General features: G+C 37.7%; 1 protein-coding gene across 14 annotated transcripts in view; it reads left to right on the top strand.

Annotated features, from left to right (window-relative positions):
- Positions 1-13,019, top strand: part of chb (chromosome bows) — a 238,667-nt gene that overhangs the window by 195,049 nt on the left and 30,599 nt on the right. For all 14 annotated transcript variants that reach the window (XM_071656220.1, XM_071656217.1, XM_071656214.1 and 11 more), the window contains 4 exons: positions 1,423-1,524; positions 5,513-5,713; positions 7,829-7,962; positions 12,768-12,881. In XM_071656220.1, coding sequence (XP_071512321.1) covers positions 1,423-1,524; positions 5,513-5,713; positions 7,829-7,962; positions 12,768-12,881 — 551 coding nt within the window. The remainder of the gene's footprint in view (positions 1-1,422; positions 1,525-5,512; positions 5,714-7,828; positions 7,963-12,767; positions 12,882-13,019) is intronic.

Below are 13,019 nucleotides of genomic sequence, written 5' to 3'. Positions count from 1 at the left end.
CATGTGTGGCGAGGTGGCGATGGGAATGAATAAAGGCAGACAGTGTGAATTGTGTGCATGTGTATAAATGTATGTGTCTGTGTGTGTATATATATGTGTACATTGAGATGTATGGGTATGTATATTTGCGTGTGTGGACGTGTATGTATTGTTACGAACTCAGTACTTATTAAGGTCGCCAGTAACATATGTTTCAAATACTACTGACCTTGTCTTGCAAGGATGTTATAGATTTGTCAAGTTGCACAACTCAGGATAACACAATAATAAAGTTATGGGATTGAATTAAAGACCAGCATTACATTAAATCTACTTATAATGAAAGAATTCAAGTGTACAAAGATAGGCACATAAATCAAGCATGAATCGTTACGTTAACACTGAAAGTGAGTTTAACATTGAACATGAGATAACATTCCAGATAAGATTTCAAGCCAGGAGATCTCTTTCTTGTGACACAATGAACTTCATCGTTACACGTATCTAAACCTGATGTAACACAGTAAACACTTAGCTAAATCTGATGTAACACAGTAAACACTTATAGCACAACACTCGGGTAACGGGCTTATAGCAGTAACGGCTTTATAGCACAGCACTCAGGTAACGGGCTTACAGGCTTATGGTTTACAGGCTTACAGGTTTACAGGCTTATGGGTTTACAGGTTTACAGCAGGGGACACCACCCACCTCGCTGGGCTTCAGAGAGAGGAATCAGATCTCAGCGGGTGTAGTGGGTACAAGAAGACAAGCGTTCACCCTTGCTGCTATAAACCTTACATTTCGATTGGCTATTGAAATATAGGAGCAATTCTTATTGGTTGGAGGGTCCCAGAGTCTCGGCGTAGTTACACTCTCGTAAAATGCTGGGTGGACAGAAACTCCGAGCGAGCCTCAAGCATCACTCCGAGCCCTGATAAGAAATAGATAACAACACACACGTGTTCATAACAGTATATACATGTGTATGGGGGTGGGTTGGGCCATTTCTTTTGTCTGTTTCCTTGCGCTACCTCGCAAACTGCGGGAGACAGCGACAAAGCAAAATAAATAAATAAAATATATATTTTTTTATTATTTTGCATTGTGTATAGATGAAGGCAGCAAGTATGAATATGTACATGTGTTTATATGTATATGTCTATGTATGAATAGGTATGTATATGTGCATGTGTGGACATGTATGTACATACATGTGTATGTGGGTGGGTTGGACCATTCTTTCGTCTGTTTCCTTGCACTACCTCGCTAACACGGGAGACGGCGATTAAGTATAATGAAAAATATAATAAATAGATATATATATATATATATATATATATATATATATATATATATATATATATATATATATATATATGTATGTATATATATATATATATAAAAGTTTTCTTTTATACTTGATTGTACAATTTTATGCAGCACGTCCAAGAAAAACGTCCGATCATCCGCCCATCAGCTCCATAACCTCTCCTGACCGTATGGGTAGATCGAGAAGCCGGGGTGGTGTCTCACAGTCTCAGCGTAAGTTTGCACCTCTTTGTAGTACCAAAGGTCATGACTTATAGACATTGTTTGAATAATAGTTTTACATATTTCTGTAAAATTCATTCTTCAAGCATGTTTTGCTGCCCAAATAACAAAGTACAGGTTACATTTTTATTAGTCCAAACCATTTCCCAAAAAGAAGGTCTGTTTTTAAGAGAAATTTAATCACCATGCTTCATAATTCATTAATGCTAGATATAGTTGGTTAATTAACTGTTGCTGCACTTCTTATATCCACCTCTGAATAAGACTGAGAAACACCCAAGAACAGAATGTCTGTATCCCTCTCAGAGATCCACTATCATCCTCTTAACCCTTGATAAGCATGATCCACACCTGTTTTTTTCCATCACTCAAGAGTGATCAGACACTCCCATCCAAAAAACTTGAATTATACTTTGCATCACATAAGACATATACCTGAGTATACCTAGAATCACTCTCAAAACCACAAGTGTCAATGCAAAGGCCAGCAGCAAACTTAATGACCAGAGGAAACATACTATTTCAAGATTAAAAAAAAAATCATTTAGTAAGCTACAAACAATTCATCCACTCCACAGTAAGCTACAAACAATGCATCCACTCCACCCTAAACTATACCTCTTATGTCTGGTCATCCTTCCTGTTAAAAGCAAAGGTATCAGAGTTTCAAACTACACAGAACAGAGCATTCAGAACAATATCCTGCTACAAATAAACCAGAAACATCAATCACCTGCACTGTGAAGAAAAAGTTATTCCAATACATTCTCAGCTCAGTATGCTTAGCACTCTACCCTTCCCAGCCAGACAATTGTATAATCAAACACCAAGCCTCAAGAAGTAAAGACCTCACCCTTGCTTCAGGTAAAACAATAAGTAATTATCTAGAAAAGATATCTAGAAAGCAAGTATATGACTTTCCACTGAAGAGAAATTAGCTAGAGAGACATTTTTGTTTTAGGAAAATGAGATCGTGTGTAAAAGGCCTCTTATATTTCAACAAGAGAGTGAACTTGGTCTTAGGCAAAATGGAATGTTGGATGGATTGTATATATCTGGATGCCAGAAAATATTTGACACTACTGCATGGGATGATGATTAGGAAAGTGGATCACCAGGCAGGAATAAGGGGGAGCCTCCATCAATGGATAGAAGATCTAAGTGGAAAGGAACTTAGGATACATATCAGAGGAGCCTTCTCAAAATGGATCGAGGTGACTAGCATAGTGCCAAGTTGTTCAGTTCTGGGACTATTAATCTTCTTGATTTCCCTTAAAGTATGGACTCTTACTTATATATGTTTGGAGATGATGCAAAGGTCATATGGGAATTGAAAAGCATGGAGAATCACATCTCCATACCAGGAGACCTTGACAGATTCCAAGTTGGTGTGTATATCATTGATGAAATTCAACCTGGACATACATAAAGTAATGAGGAAGGGACTAAGTGAAAGAAGGCCTCAGTGTGATTATTATTTAGCCTGAAAATGTTTGAGGATTCTGAATATGTAAAGGACTTGGGAGTCAGCATCATCCCAAACCTGTCACCAGAGTTCCACATTTGGAGGATAGTTAAGGAGACCAACTGTCTGCAGGAAATATTAGAATATGTTTCACAAATGTGTACAAGAAAATAGTTAACTAGCAATCCATATCCCACATATGGCCAAACCAAGGATATGATTCTCATGTTTGGTCACCACACCAAAAAGAAGCATGAAGGGCCAGGGTTGGAGTAATTGTAATTCAATTGAAATGTAATTAATTACAGAAATATTGTAATTGTAATTGAAAATTGAAGTAATTTATTGTAATTAATTGTGATCAAAAATTGTAATTTGATTTTAATTGTGACAGGAGGAAAGTGGTACTGGTAACCTTGTAAATGCAGAGGTGGGCAAGTGGTACTTTTAGGTTACCAGCAGTAGCAGTACTCGCTAGTGGTACTTTTTTATTATTAACCTTTTGAGTCCACCCTATTGATCCCTTAACCTTACCCAAATAAAAATATCAGTCTGATGATAACAAAAACAAAACATTATATGAACTCAAGAAGCCTGCAGAGGTGAACAATGCAATTGATCTTCTGTCCCAAAGAGAGAAAATCATGCTAATGGAGATTCTGCCTTCAAGGAGCTGGTGATTGTCCTCAAACCTTTTCACGAGGCCATGGAAGTTGTGGAGGGGCAGAAGAAGGGGACCATATCTGCTATTGGACCAGTGATTCAGGGACTTAAACACTCACTGGAGAATGTAATTCATAATCATAATGCCCAAATACAGTACTGTGAACAACTGGCTAAAGTCTTATTGGACACTGTGAAAAAAATGGTTGGATCCATGCATGGAAATGAGAGATGTTAAAGTAGTAGCTTTTTTTAGTCCTAGATTCAAACGGGACTGGCTTCCTTTACAAGAGCAGAAGGACCAAGTGCTGGTATATGTCAAGGAAATGCTTGAAGAATTGGAGGTAGTTCAGGAGGGGCCAACATCAATAATGGATAAAGAATGTAACAAGGATGATGTAGCAGAAGGATTACCTGAATCAAAAAGACCTAGAATTTTCTCCTTCATACCAAAATGTTCAACCAAATTCCAAAATCACTGGGGTTCAGAGGGAAGCACAGTGTCAGTGAGTCTTATTTTAGAGCAATATGTAGAGGAAGGAACTCTGTCATTTTCATGTGATCCATTGCTATGCTGGAAAGAAGTGTCCCAAGCTTTGCATCCACTGAAGAATCTTGCAAGAGAGGTGATTAGGTGTACTGCTACATGTGCTCCATCAGAGCTAGTTTTCAGCATTGCCAGACATTTTTCACTGCTGACAGAGCTCAACTTGGTGTTACTTCTTTCCGTTCAGTATTATTGATAAAGTGCAGTAGTGAATTGTTTGAAAAACTACCAGCTTTTTAATTACAATGTGCAACTTCTGCCAGAATGAAATTCTTATTTTTGTTTTCAAAATAGTTTGTGACACTTGTTTGTAAATAAAGGATAACCTTACAATGCTTTTTTTTTTTTTTTTGAAATCTAGGAAATTGTAATTGTGGCTATTATTGATTTTGTTTTGTGGTAACTTTAATGTAAATGCAATTCCCAAATATATTTTTGATTATAATTGTAGTCTAAAAAACATGGTCAGTAATTGCAATTGTAAGTTTTAAAGCATAATTGCTCCAATCCTGCAAAGGGCTAATAATGTAAAGTCCAGAGGAGAGCAACAAAGCTGGAACCAAAATTAAGGAAGCTGAGCTATAGGGAAAGACTAGAAGCATTAAATTTGTTTAGCTTAGAAGAGTGAGGGATGACCTGAACACATTTTTTATATATCAGATTGATGTTGACTGTGAACAGTTCTTTGAAAGATATAGGGATAGGACAACCAGAGTATATATAGCATGAAATTAAGCAAGAAATTTGTTTTAGAAAATGAAAATAACTACAATTCTTTTACAGTATAAGGGTGACAGTTGAATGGACTGAAAGATCTGGTTAATGCAGCCAGCATACAAAAGTTTAAGAAGTTGTATGATAATGTTCAAGAGACAGGGCTCCACAAGTTTAGATCTCCCACCCCTTACAGTGCTATTTGAATAGGTCATTTCTGTGTTGGTTGCTGACTGGCTGAGGGTAGGCAGCCAGAAACAAGCAAGCTGCTATAAGCTAGTTGGGAGGATAGTGATGGATGGGGAGAGCCAGTAGATCCACACCAGAAGCACAAGGTGGTTAGGTCCTATTCTAGGTTATTTCTAGAGAAGATCTCTATTTCCAGGACACTGCCACAAAAAAAAAATCATAGTTTCTCATAATCTACATTTCTCACTGATTTCATAGCTCTCCATACAACTTAAAAAAAAAGTTTGCATTATTTTTGTTAAGTTTTACCAGTTTTAAGTTGTATATCATATATTTTTTCTTTTCCCTGTGTTATGTGTTCAAATTTACATGTTCATCAGATTATTACAAATTTCTTACAGCTGGAAGTCGTAGTGGATCTCCTTCTTCACGGCTCAGTTATGCCACTTATGTTTCTCCTGGAGACTCAGGAACCTTAGGTCGTACTCGCCGCAGAAGTGGAATCCCACGTTCTACAGGCACATCACGGGAACCATCACCAAATCGATATAGTGGATTAAGTGGCATATCACCCTCAAAATCTCGCTCAAGATCCATCTCAGGTGAGTGTTCCTTAATGAATACAGCACACATTTAAGTAACATGGGAAATATCTTTTCAGTAAGACACAAATACTGTAAATCCACCTTCTAACAGACTAACTGGGGGAAGGATGGTTTGTTAGAATCCAAATTCCATTATATTCTGAATTTTTCTAAGGAAATTGATAAACGAAATATAAGCAAGTGTGTTGAAAAACCAACGCACTTGCTTATATTTCATTTATCAATTCCTTTGAGGCTGGAGGTATTTATGGTGTTGTAAAGACTACTCTTATTCAAGAAGAAATAGGTCCAGGGTCATCAGGAGTATCCTCAATCATTTGGTTAAAAGCGATGTGTGCATGAGGTACAAAATGCTTCCCCTATGCTTGTGGTGCTCAGTCATTTTCTGCTTTTCAGCAGTGCTGAGGTGTTTCCTGGTCCTCTCAGGGCATACAACACTGAAAGCAGCTCTTATCTCCCTTGATAGAAAAGACAGGCCTTTGTATGATTAAAAAACACTGCAGTTGCATGAGAAAACAGGCACCAAGTTTGTTTATGACTAAGCAGGTGCATAGACTGGTGACTTTGACCAGGCAAGGTCTTCTTTAGTCTTGAAATTTCTATGTAAATTATCTTTGTAGTTGTAAAGATACAAAAGATAGTAGTATATCATTAAGCTGTTGTGTCTGTGTATCTATCTATCTATCTTTCTATCTTTCTATCCATTTATCTGTGTATATCTGTGTTGCCCATTCCCCCCATGAATTCCCATCAAAGGGGTGTCCATGGCAATAGAGTCCCCACTTATTCCTGTCCTTATATGCTTACCTCACATACACCATTTCATGCTTTCTTCCAGCATTCTTCTCCAACCAGTACTTTTCCTCTCAGTTCTGCCATGTCACAGGTGGTCTCCCTCTTACTGTTGTAATGTACTGTAAAACTGTATGTACATAAAGAATATTGTATGTTTCTGAAATAAAAAGAAATGTAAAAAGAGTTGTGGGAGTGTGTGTAAGGTTGTAAAAATGAAAGTGGATTATGAGAGTTGGGTAATTATTGATGCTTATGCACCTGGCCATGAGAAGAATGATGAAGAGAGGAGAGCATTTTTGGTAGCAGGTGAGTGAATGTATCAGCAGGTTTGATGTGAGAGATTTGGTATTATTGATGAGTGATTTGAATGTTAAAGTGGGTAATGTAGCAGTTGAGAGTATGATAGGGGGCTTGGGATATTCAGTAAGGCAAATAGAAATGGTGAATAGCTTGTGGTATTGTGTGCTGAAAAAGGACTAGTGATTGGGAACACCTGGTTTGAGAAGAGGTACATACATGATTATACATTGAGTTGTAAAGAAGGTAAGTGAACTGATAGGTGTGGAAAGAGTCAGACTTAGATATGCCGGAAGGAGCATCTGGTGGCATATCTGTTCATTATCTTGTGGAGACAAGGATACACACAAATTATTGAAGGCAAACAGTAAGTCCACACATCCTGTTTCACACCTGAAGTGACAATGCCTCTCCCCAGATTGATGCTCTCTGCATGCCACCATTTTTCCAGGTGGTGTATACTCAAGTAACTTATGCTTCTGTAATTCAAGCATTTAGTTTTAACTCCTTTTTCTATAATGATCCAATCAAAATATTCTGCCAGTCCTCAGGCACTTTCCCTGGGGCTATATGTGCATTGAAATTCCTGACCAACCTGCCAACAACATCACTCCCTTTTCTTGAGAAGTTCTAATGCAATTCCATCCACTTTGGCTGCTTTACCACACTTCAACTTTTGCAAAATTTTCACCATATTCTTTGTTTTCATTGGATGTTTCTCCATTGTGTGCATCGTGCACACCACTTCATCCTGAACACCACCTTATCAACCATCTCTACACCTCTTCCTTGCCTGTCTCTACTTCCCCATATGCCACTCTCAGTTTCTACCCATTTGTTCTCTATTGTTCTTATAATATTCATCTCCTTTCAGTTCAGTTTCTTATTTGCCCAGAAATTTACCAGTCATCTTGATCATCTATGGTAACAATACATTATGTTTTACTTAAGGAAAAAATTTACCCATTAGTTTCTTAGGGGAGAACAGTCATAATCATGTTATACTGTTTTTTGTTTCAGGTACATCAGAAATGCCTCCCCAGGTACCAGGGAAGTCCAGACAAGTCATGGCACAGAAGATTTTACAACAGAGTCGTGAGGCAGAGAGTGCTTTAGCAGATGCACTCGTGAGTTTACCGCCTGGAGGAGTTCTTGTGAGTATAGATTCCATGATACATATAATTTTGGAGTCAGTATATTATGTTCAACATAGTTGAACTTATTTCACTGAACATTAGCATTGCATGCATCCATTAGCATGTGGATGGCTCTGTCATGTCATCTTTATATTCATATCTTACTTTGGCTTCCTTCAGCAAGACAATTGTATTCTTGTCTGTAAACTTATCATTTTTTCAAGTAGAACAGTGGCATCTGCGATGACATCATTCATAATCCTTTATTCTTATTCCATGTTAAATATATTTCTGCCTGTGGTGCATGCTATTATTTGTTTTAATTTACTTTATGATTCATGACACTTAAGTAAAACATTTAATAGTTATGCTGACATAACATCCTTGCCCAACTGCAACCTTAGTCTTAATCATTTAATCCTGAACCACATACTTGACTTCACTGAGGTGAGCAAGTATCAGCATATTTCAGGAAATTAAAGAAAATTTTTTATAAGGAGGATAATAGTGTAAGAAAAACATGAGAACAAATAGGAACAATAGTGAAAGGGGAAAATCGGGAAGTGGTCACAGGCAGTGATAAGGTGAAGAGATGGGGAGAGTACCTAAAGATTGTTGAATGTGTTTGATGATGGGGCAGCAGATATTATTTTAGTCTAGTGAAATCTCTACTTCTTGGTGATGAGTTGTTACTATCGTTTACTAGGAATGTGATGAATTCTTGGTGATAAATTGTTATTTTCGTTTGCTATGAATGTGATGAATTCCATATCATCGAGAAAACATTACACAAGGTCATTTATGATGCTGTAAAGATGTTTCCAGGGTAACTTTAGATATTTTTTACCTTTTCTAATGTTACTGCAGTTGTTGATATCTCAAGTGCAGGTTGCTTTGGATTATCATCAGATTTATCAGACAAATTACAGTAAATCTGTTTGTTGTTTAATCTGCTTTAGGTTTCTGATAGAGACTGTATCTAATATATACATCATCTTTATAAAGAGGTTTCACTGTATCTCAGTTAAATCCTCCTTCCCATTCCATCTCATTTGTATTGAGTCTGTGATTTCAAGGTGAAAGCTTTTTAAAACTTTTCTTTCAGTTCGTCACATCTTCCTCTACAATTCTTTTTTCTGAATCCCCTAGCATGATTGACAACTCTTTAACCAAGAGTTTTTCCTCATATGTTTATGAAAATGTTTTGGATATTCTCAATCCTTGCCCACAAATTCCTTTCAAAGTTTCTTTCTTCCTTTCTTATTCTGTTATACTTGTTTCTTGCTCACTTTTACCTTGCAAATAATGTCTGGTATTAGTGCTGCCTACATATTTCTTACTGCACTTTTTGAAGCTCTTTTACATTTGGATGTGTTTTATTAGGCTATTCCTCCCTTTTCGTAACCTTCCTTCTGTATTTATTGCAAATGTACCCATGTTCCTACCCCTTCATTGTGAATGTCACAGAACATTTCACTACAGTTTCCTGGTTCCTGAACTCCATTTCTCAAACTATGTTAACAGAAACTGTTAAGGTTTGAGTAGTTTTCATGATTTTGTCTTCTCTTTAGGTCTTGTCTCAACTCCATTCTTTTAACATCCTCATTTACCACATTAGTACACTTGAACATTACATGATCACTTTTTCCAGCTGCTTTATCATATCTGATATTCTCAGTATTCATGCTATATAGAGTGAAGATGAGATCTAGCATCAATGGTGTATCAGTACCTCTGATTCTTGTGTGTCCATTGACTTGCTAGAAATAGAAATTTTCCTGTATACACTGTAAAAACCTTTTCTAATGACTTCTTGTTACAATGATTGAAATCATCCATTATCAATACTTTATCATGTCTGAGAAGTGTTTATTTTACTGTTTCCTGTACCATATTGATTGTTCCTTCATTAATGAAACTGTACATTTGTTTTGTATTGTTAAGATTCATTGGAAAACTAATCTTCCCATTATGTATTGTCTGACTAGGTGATCTTCCACAATTTCCTGAAACTTAGTGATAGTACCAGTACATATTAAGAGGGCCAGTCCTTCCACTCCTCTGCCTTGTCTTTCTTTCTTTGCTATCATGTATCTTCTAGGCAGAACCAATAAGATTTTTCTTACTTTAGTAGACTTTGTTTCCACGACTTCCAACATCAGGTGCACTTTCCCAATATGGTACTTGAATCCCAGTTCGTTACCATTAACTACTAATCGATCAGTTTTTGTATACAATACTTTCAGTGTGTGTGTGTGTGTATACAAATACCTACTTGAAGTAATCTCCTCGTACTATTTGGGAAGGGAGTTTATGCTCGAGGGATCCCATCTCTTGAGTGTTTTCATATCGTACACTTCTGAACTTCTGCATGATGTCTGCATTAACTATGTCTTAAGTCATATTATTGTACTTGTCCACCAGTCATACTATTAAAGGTTACTTATGTACATCTTTTTTAATAAGTTTCTCACTGAAGTTCATGTTAAATCTTTTGGATGTTCTATCCCTTCATATCTTGAAGAACTGTTTGCTCTCTCTCTCATTGATCTTGTTTGAAAACCTTAAAGGTTGTGATCAGGTCATCCCTCATATTTCTTTCAAGGTGGGCAAATTTAAGACCTTTAGGCCTTTGCGGAAGGTGAAAACCTGCATGGTGGCAGGTTTGGTGGTATTGCAGTAGAATTTATTAAAAAGGGGGTGACTGTGTTGTTGATTGGTTGGTAAGAATATTCAGTGTATGTATGGACCATGGTGAAGTGCCTGAGGATTGGTGGAATGCATGCATAGTGCCATTGTACATAGGCAGAGAGGATAAAGGTGAGTGTTCAAATGACACAGGCATACATTTGTTGAGTATTCTTGGGAAATTATATGGGAGGCTTTTGATTCAGAGAGTGAAGGCATGTACAGAGCGTCAGATTAGGAAAGAGCAGTGTGGTTTCAGAAGTGGTAGAGGATGTGTGGATCAGGTGTTTGCTCTGAAGAATGTGAGTGAGAAATACCTAGAAAAACAATGGATTTGTATGTAGCATTTATGGATCTGGAGAAGGCATATTATAGGGTTGATAGAGATGCTTTGTGGAAGGTCTTAAGGGTATATGGTGTAGGAGGTAAGTTGCTGGAAGCAGTGAAAAGTTTTTACTAAGGATGTAAGGCATGTGTACGAGTAGGAAGATAGGAGAGTGATTGGTTTTCCCGGTGAATGTCGGTCATCAACAGGGGTGTGTGATGTCCCCATGGTTGTTTAATTTATTTATGGATGGGGTGGTTAGTGAGGTAAATGCAAGAGTTTTGGAGAGAGGGGCGAGTATGCAGTCTGTTGGGGAAGAGAGGTCTCGGAAAGTGAGGCAGCTGTTGTTAGCCAATGGTACAGCTCTTATGGCTGATTCGAGTGAAAAACTAGCCAGTGATACAGCTCTAGTGGCTGATTCGAGTGAAAAACTGCAAATGTTGGTGACTGAATTTGGAAATGTGTGAAAGGAGAAAGTTGAGAGTAAAAGTGAATAAGAGCAAGGTTATTAGGTTCAGTAGGTTTTAAGGACACGTGAATTGGGATGTAAGTTTGATTGGAGAAAAATTGGAGTAAGTGAAGTGTTTTAGATATCTGGGAGTGGACTTAGTAGCAAATGGAACCATGGAAGCAGAAGTGAGACACAGGGTGGGGGAAGGGGTGAAGGTTCTTGTAGTGATGAAGAATGTGTGGAAGGAGAGAACATTATCTCGGAGAGCATAAATGGATATGTTTGAAGGAATAGAGTAATTCCAGCGATTTTATATGGTTGTGAGGCATGGGCCATAGATAGGGTTTTACGGAGGAGGGTGGATGTGCTGGAAATGTTTGAGGACAATATATGGTGTGAGGTGGTTTGATTGAGCAAGTAATGAACATATGGAGAGAATGAGTGAGGAAAGAGTGACAAAGAGGATATATGTGTCGGAGGTGGAGGGAACAGTGAGAATTGGGAGACCAAACTGGACGTGGAAGGATGGAGTGAAAAAGATTTTGAGTGATCGGGGCCGGAACATACAGGTGGGTGTGAGGTGTGCAAGGAACAGAGTGATTTGGAACAATGTGGTATACAGGGGTCAATGTGCTGTCAGTGGACTGAACCAGGGCATGTGAAACATCAGGGGTAAACCATGGAAAGATCTGTGGGGCCTAGGTGTGGATAGGGAGCTGTGGTTTCAGTGCATTACACATGACAGCTAGAGACTTTGAGTGTGAATGAATGTGTCCTTTTTTGTCTGTTTTTCTGGCACTAACTCGCTGAAGCAGGGGGTAGCAATGCTGTTTCCTGTGGGACGGGGTAGCAACGGGAATGGATGAAGGCAAGCAGGTATGAACATGTGCATTTGTATATATGTATATGTCTGTGTATGTATTTGTCCAAACCACCTCAAAGTATTCCTTGTAATTCATTTATCTTAATTTTGGTACCATCTGTATTGCTGTCCACTGAATCATCTCTCTTAGCTCCTTGTGCATCATTAGGTGTGATTACCTGACTTAAAAACACATTCTAGTTTTGACCTTATGTAGAATGTGAACAGCTTGAATGCTATTCTAATATTTGCCAACAGCCAATTTGTCTCCAGTAATATTCTCCAAATGTGTATGTTTTATTTTATATATATTTTGTTAACATTTGTGTTTCTGCTACTGGATATTAGGAGTGAATTAGGTAATACTGAATATTGATTTTTAATGACATGATACTAAAAGGCTTACATATTCATTTATCTCCTTTTAAAGTTTACTGCTTGAAGTAAAAGCCTTTTGCCACCTGCATCTGGAGTATTAACCATGTCTCCGCACACAGCGTTCTCCCAACAGAAAGATGTACACCAAAGCATTCGAGGACCAGTCTGACAATGACAGTGAGACATCCAGTGTCTGCTCTGAACGTTCATTTGACTCATGTAGGAGAAATGATGTAAGTGTCAAAGACGGTGTTTTAGAACTCAAAAAAGCAAATATAGTAGCATGGATTTCACCATAGGTCAATGCAATTCAAGTTTTTGCAGTAAGAAATTAGAAGAACTTTAGGATATCAGTAACATTCTTGATGATG

This window comes from Panulirus ornatus, chromosome 62, assembly GCF_036320965.1.
Source record: "Panulirus ornatus isolate Po-2019 chromosome 62, ASM3632096v1, whole genome shotgun sequence".
NCBI lineage: Eukaryota > Metazoa > Arthropoda > Malacostraca > Decapoda > Palinuridae > Panulirus > Panulirus ornatus.
Note: the sequence above shows the minus strand (reverse complement) of the source record. Positions and strands in the feature narration are given on the sequence as shown.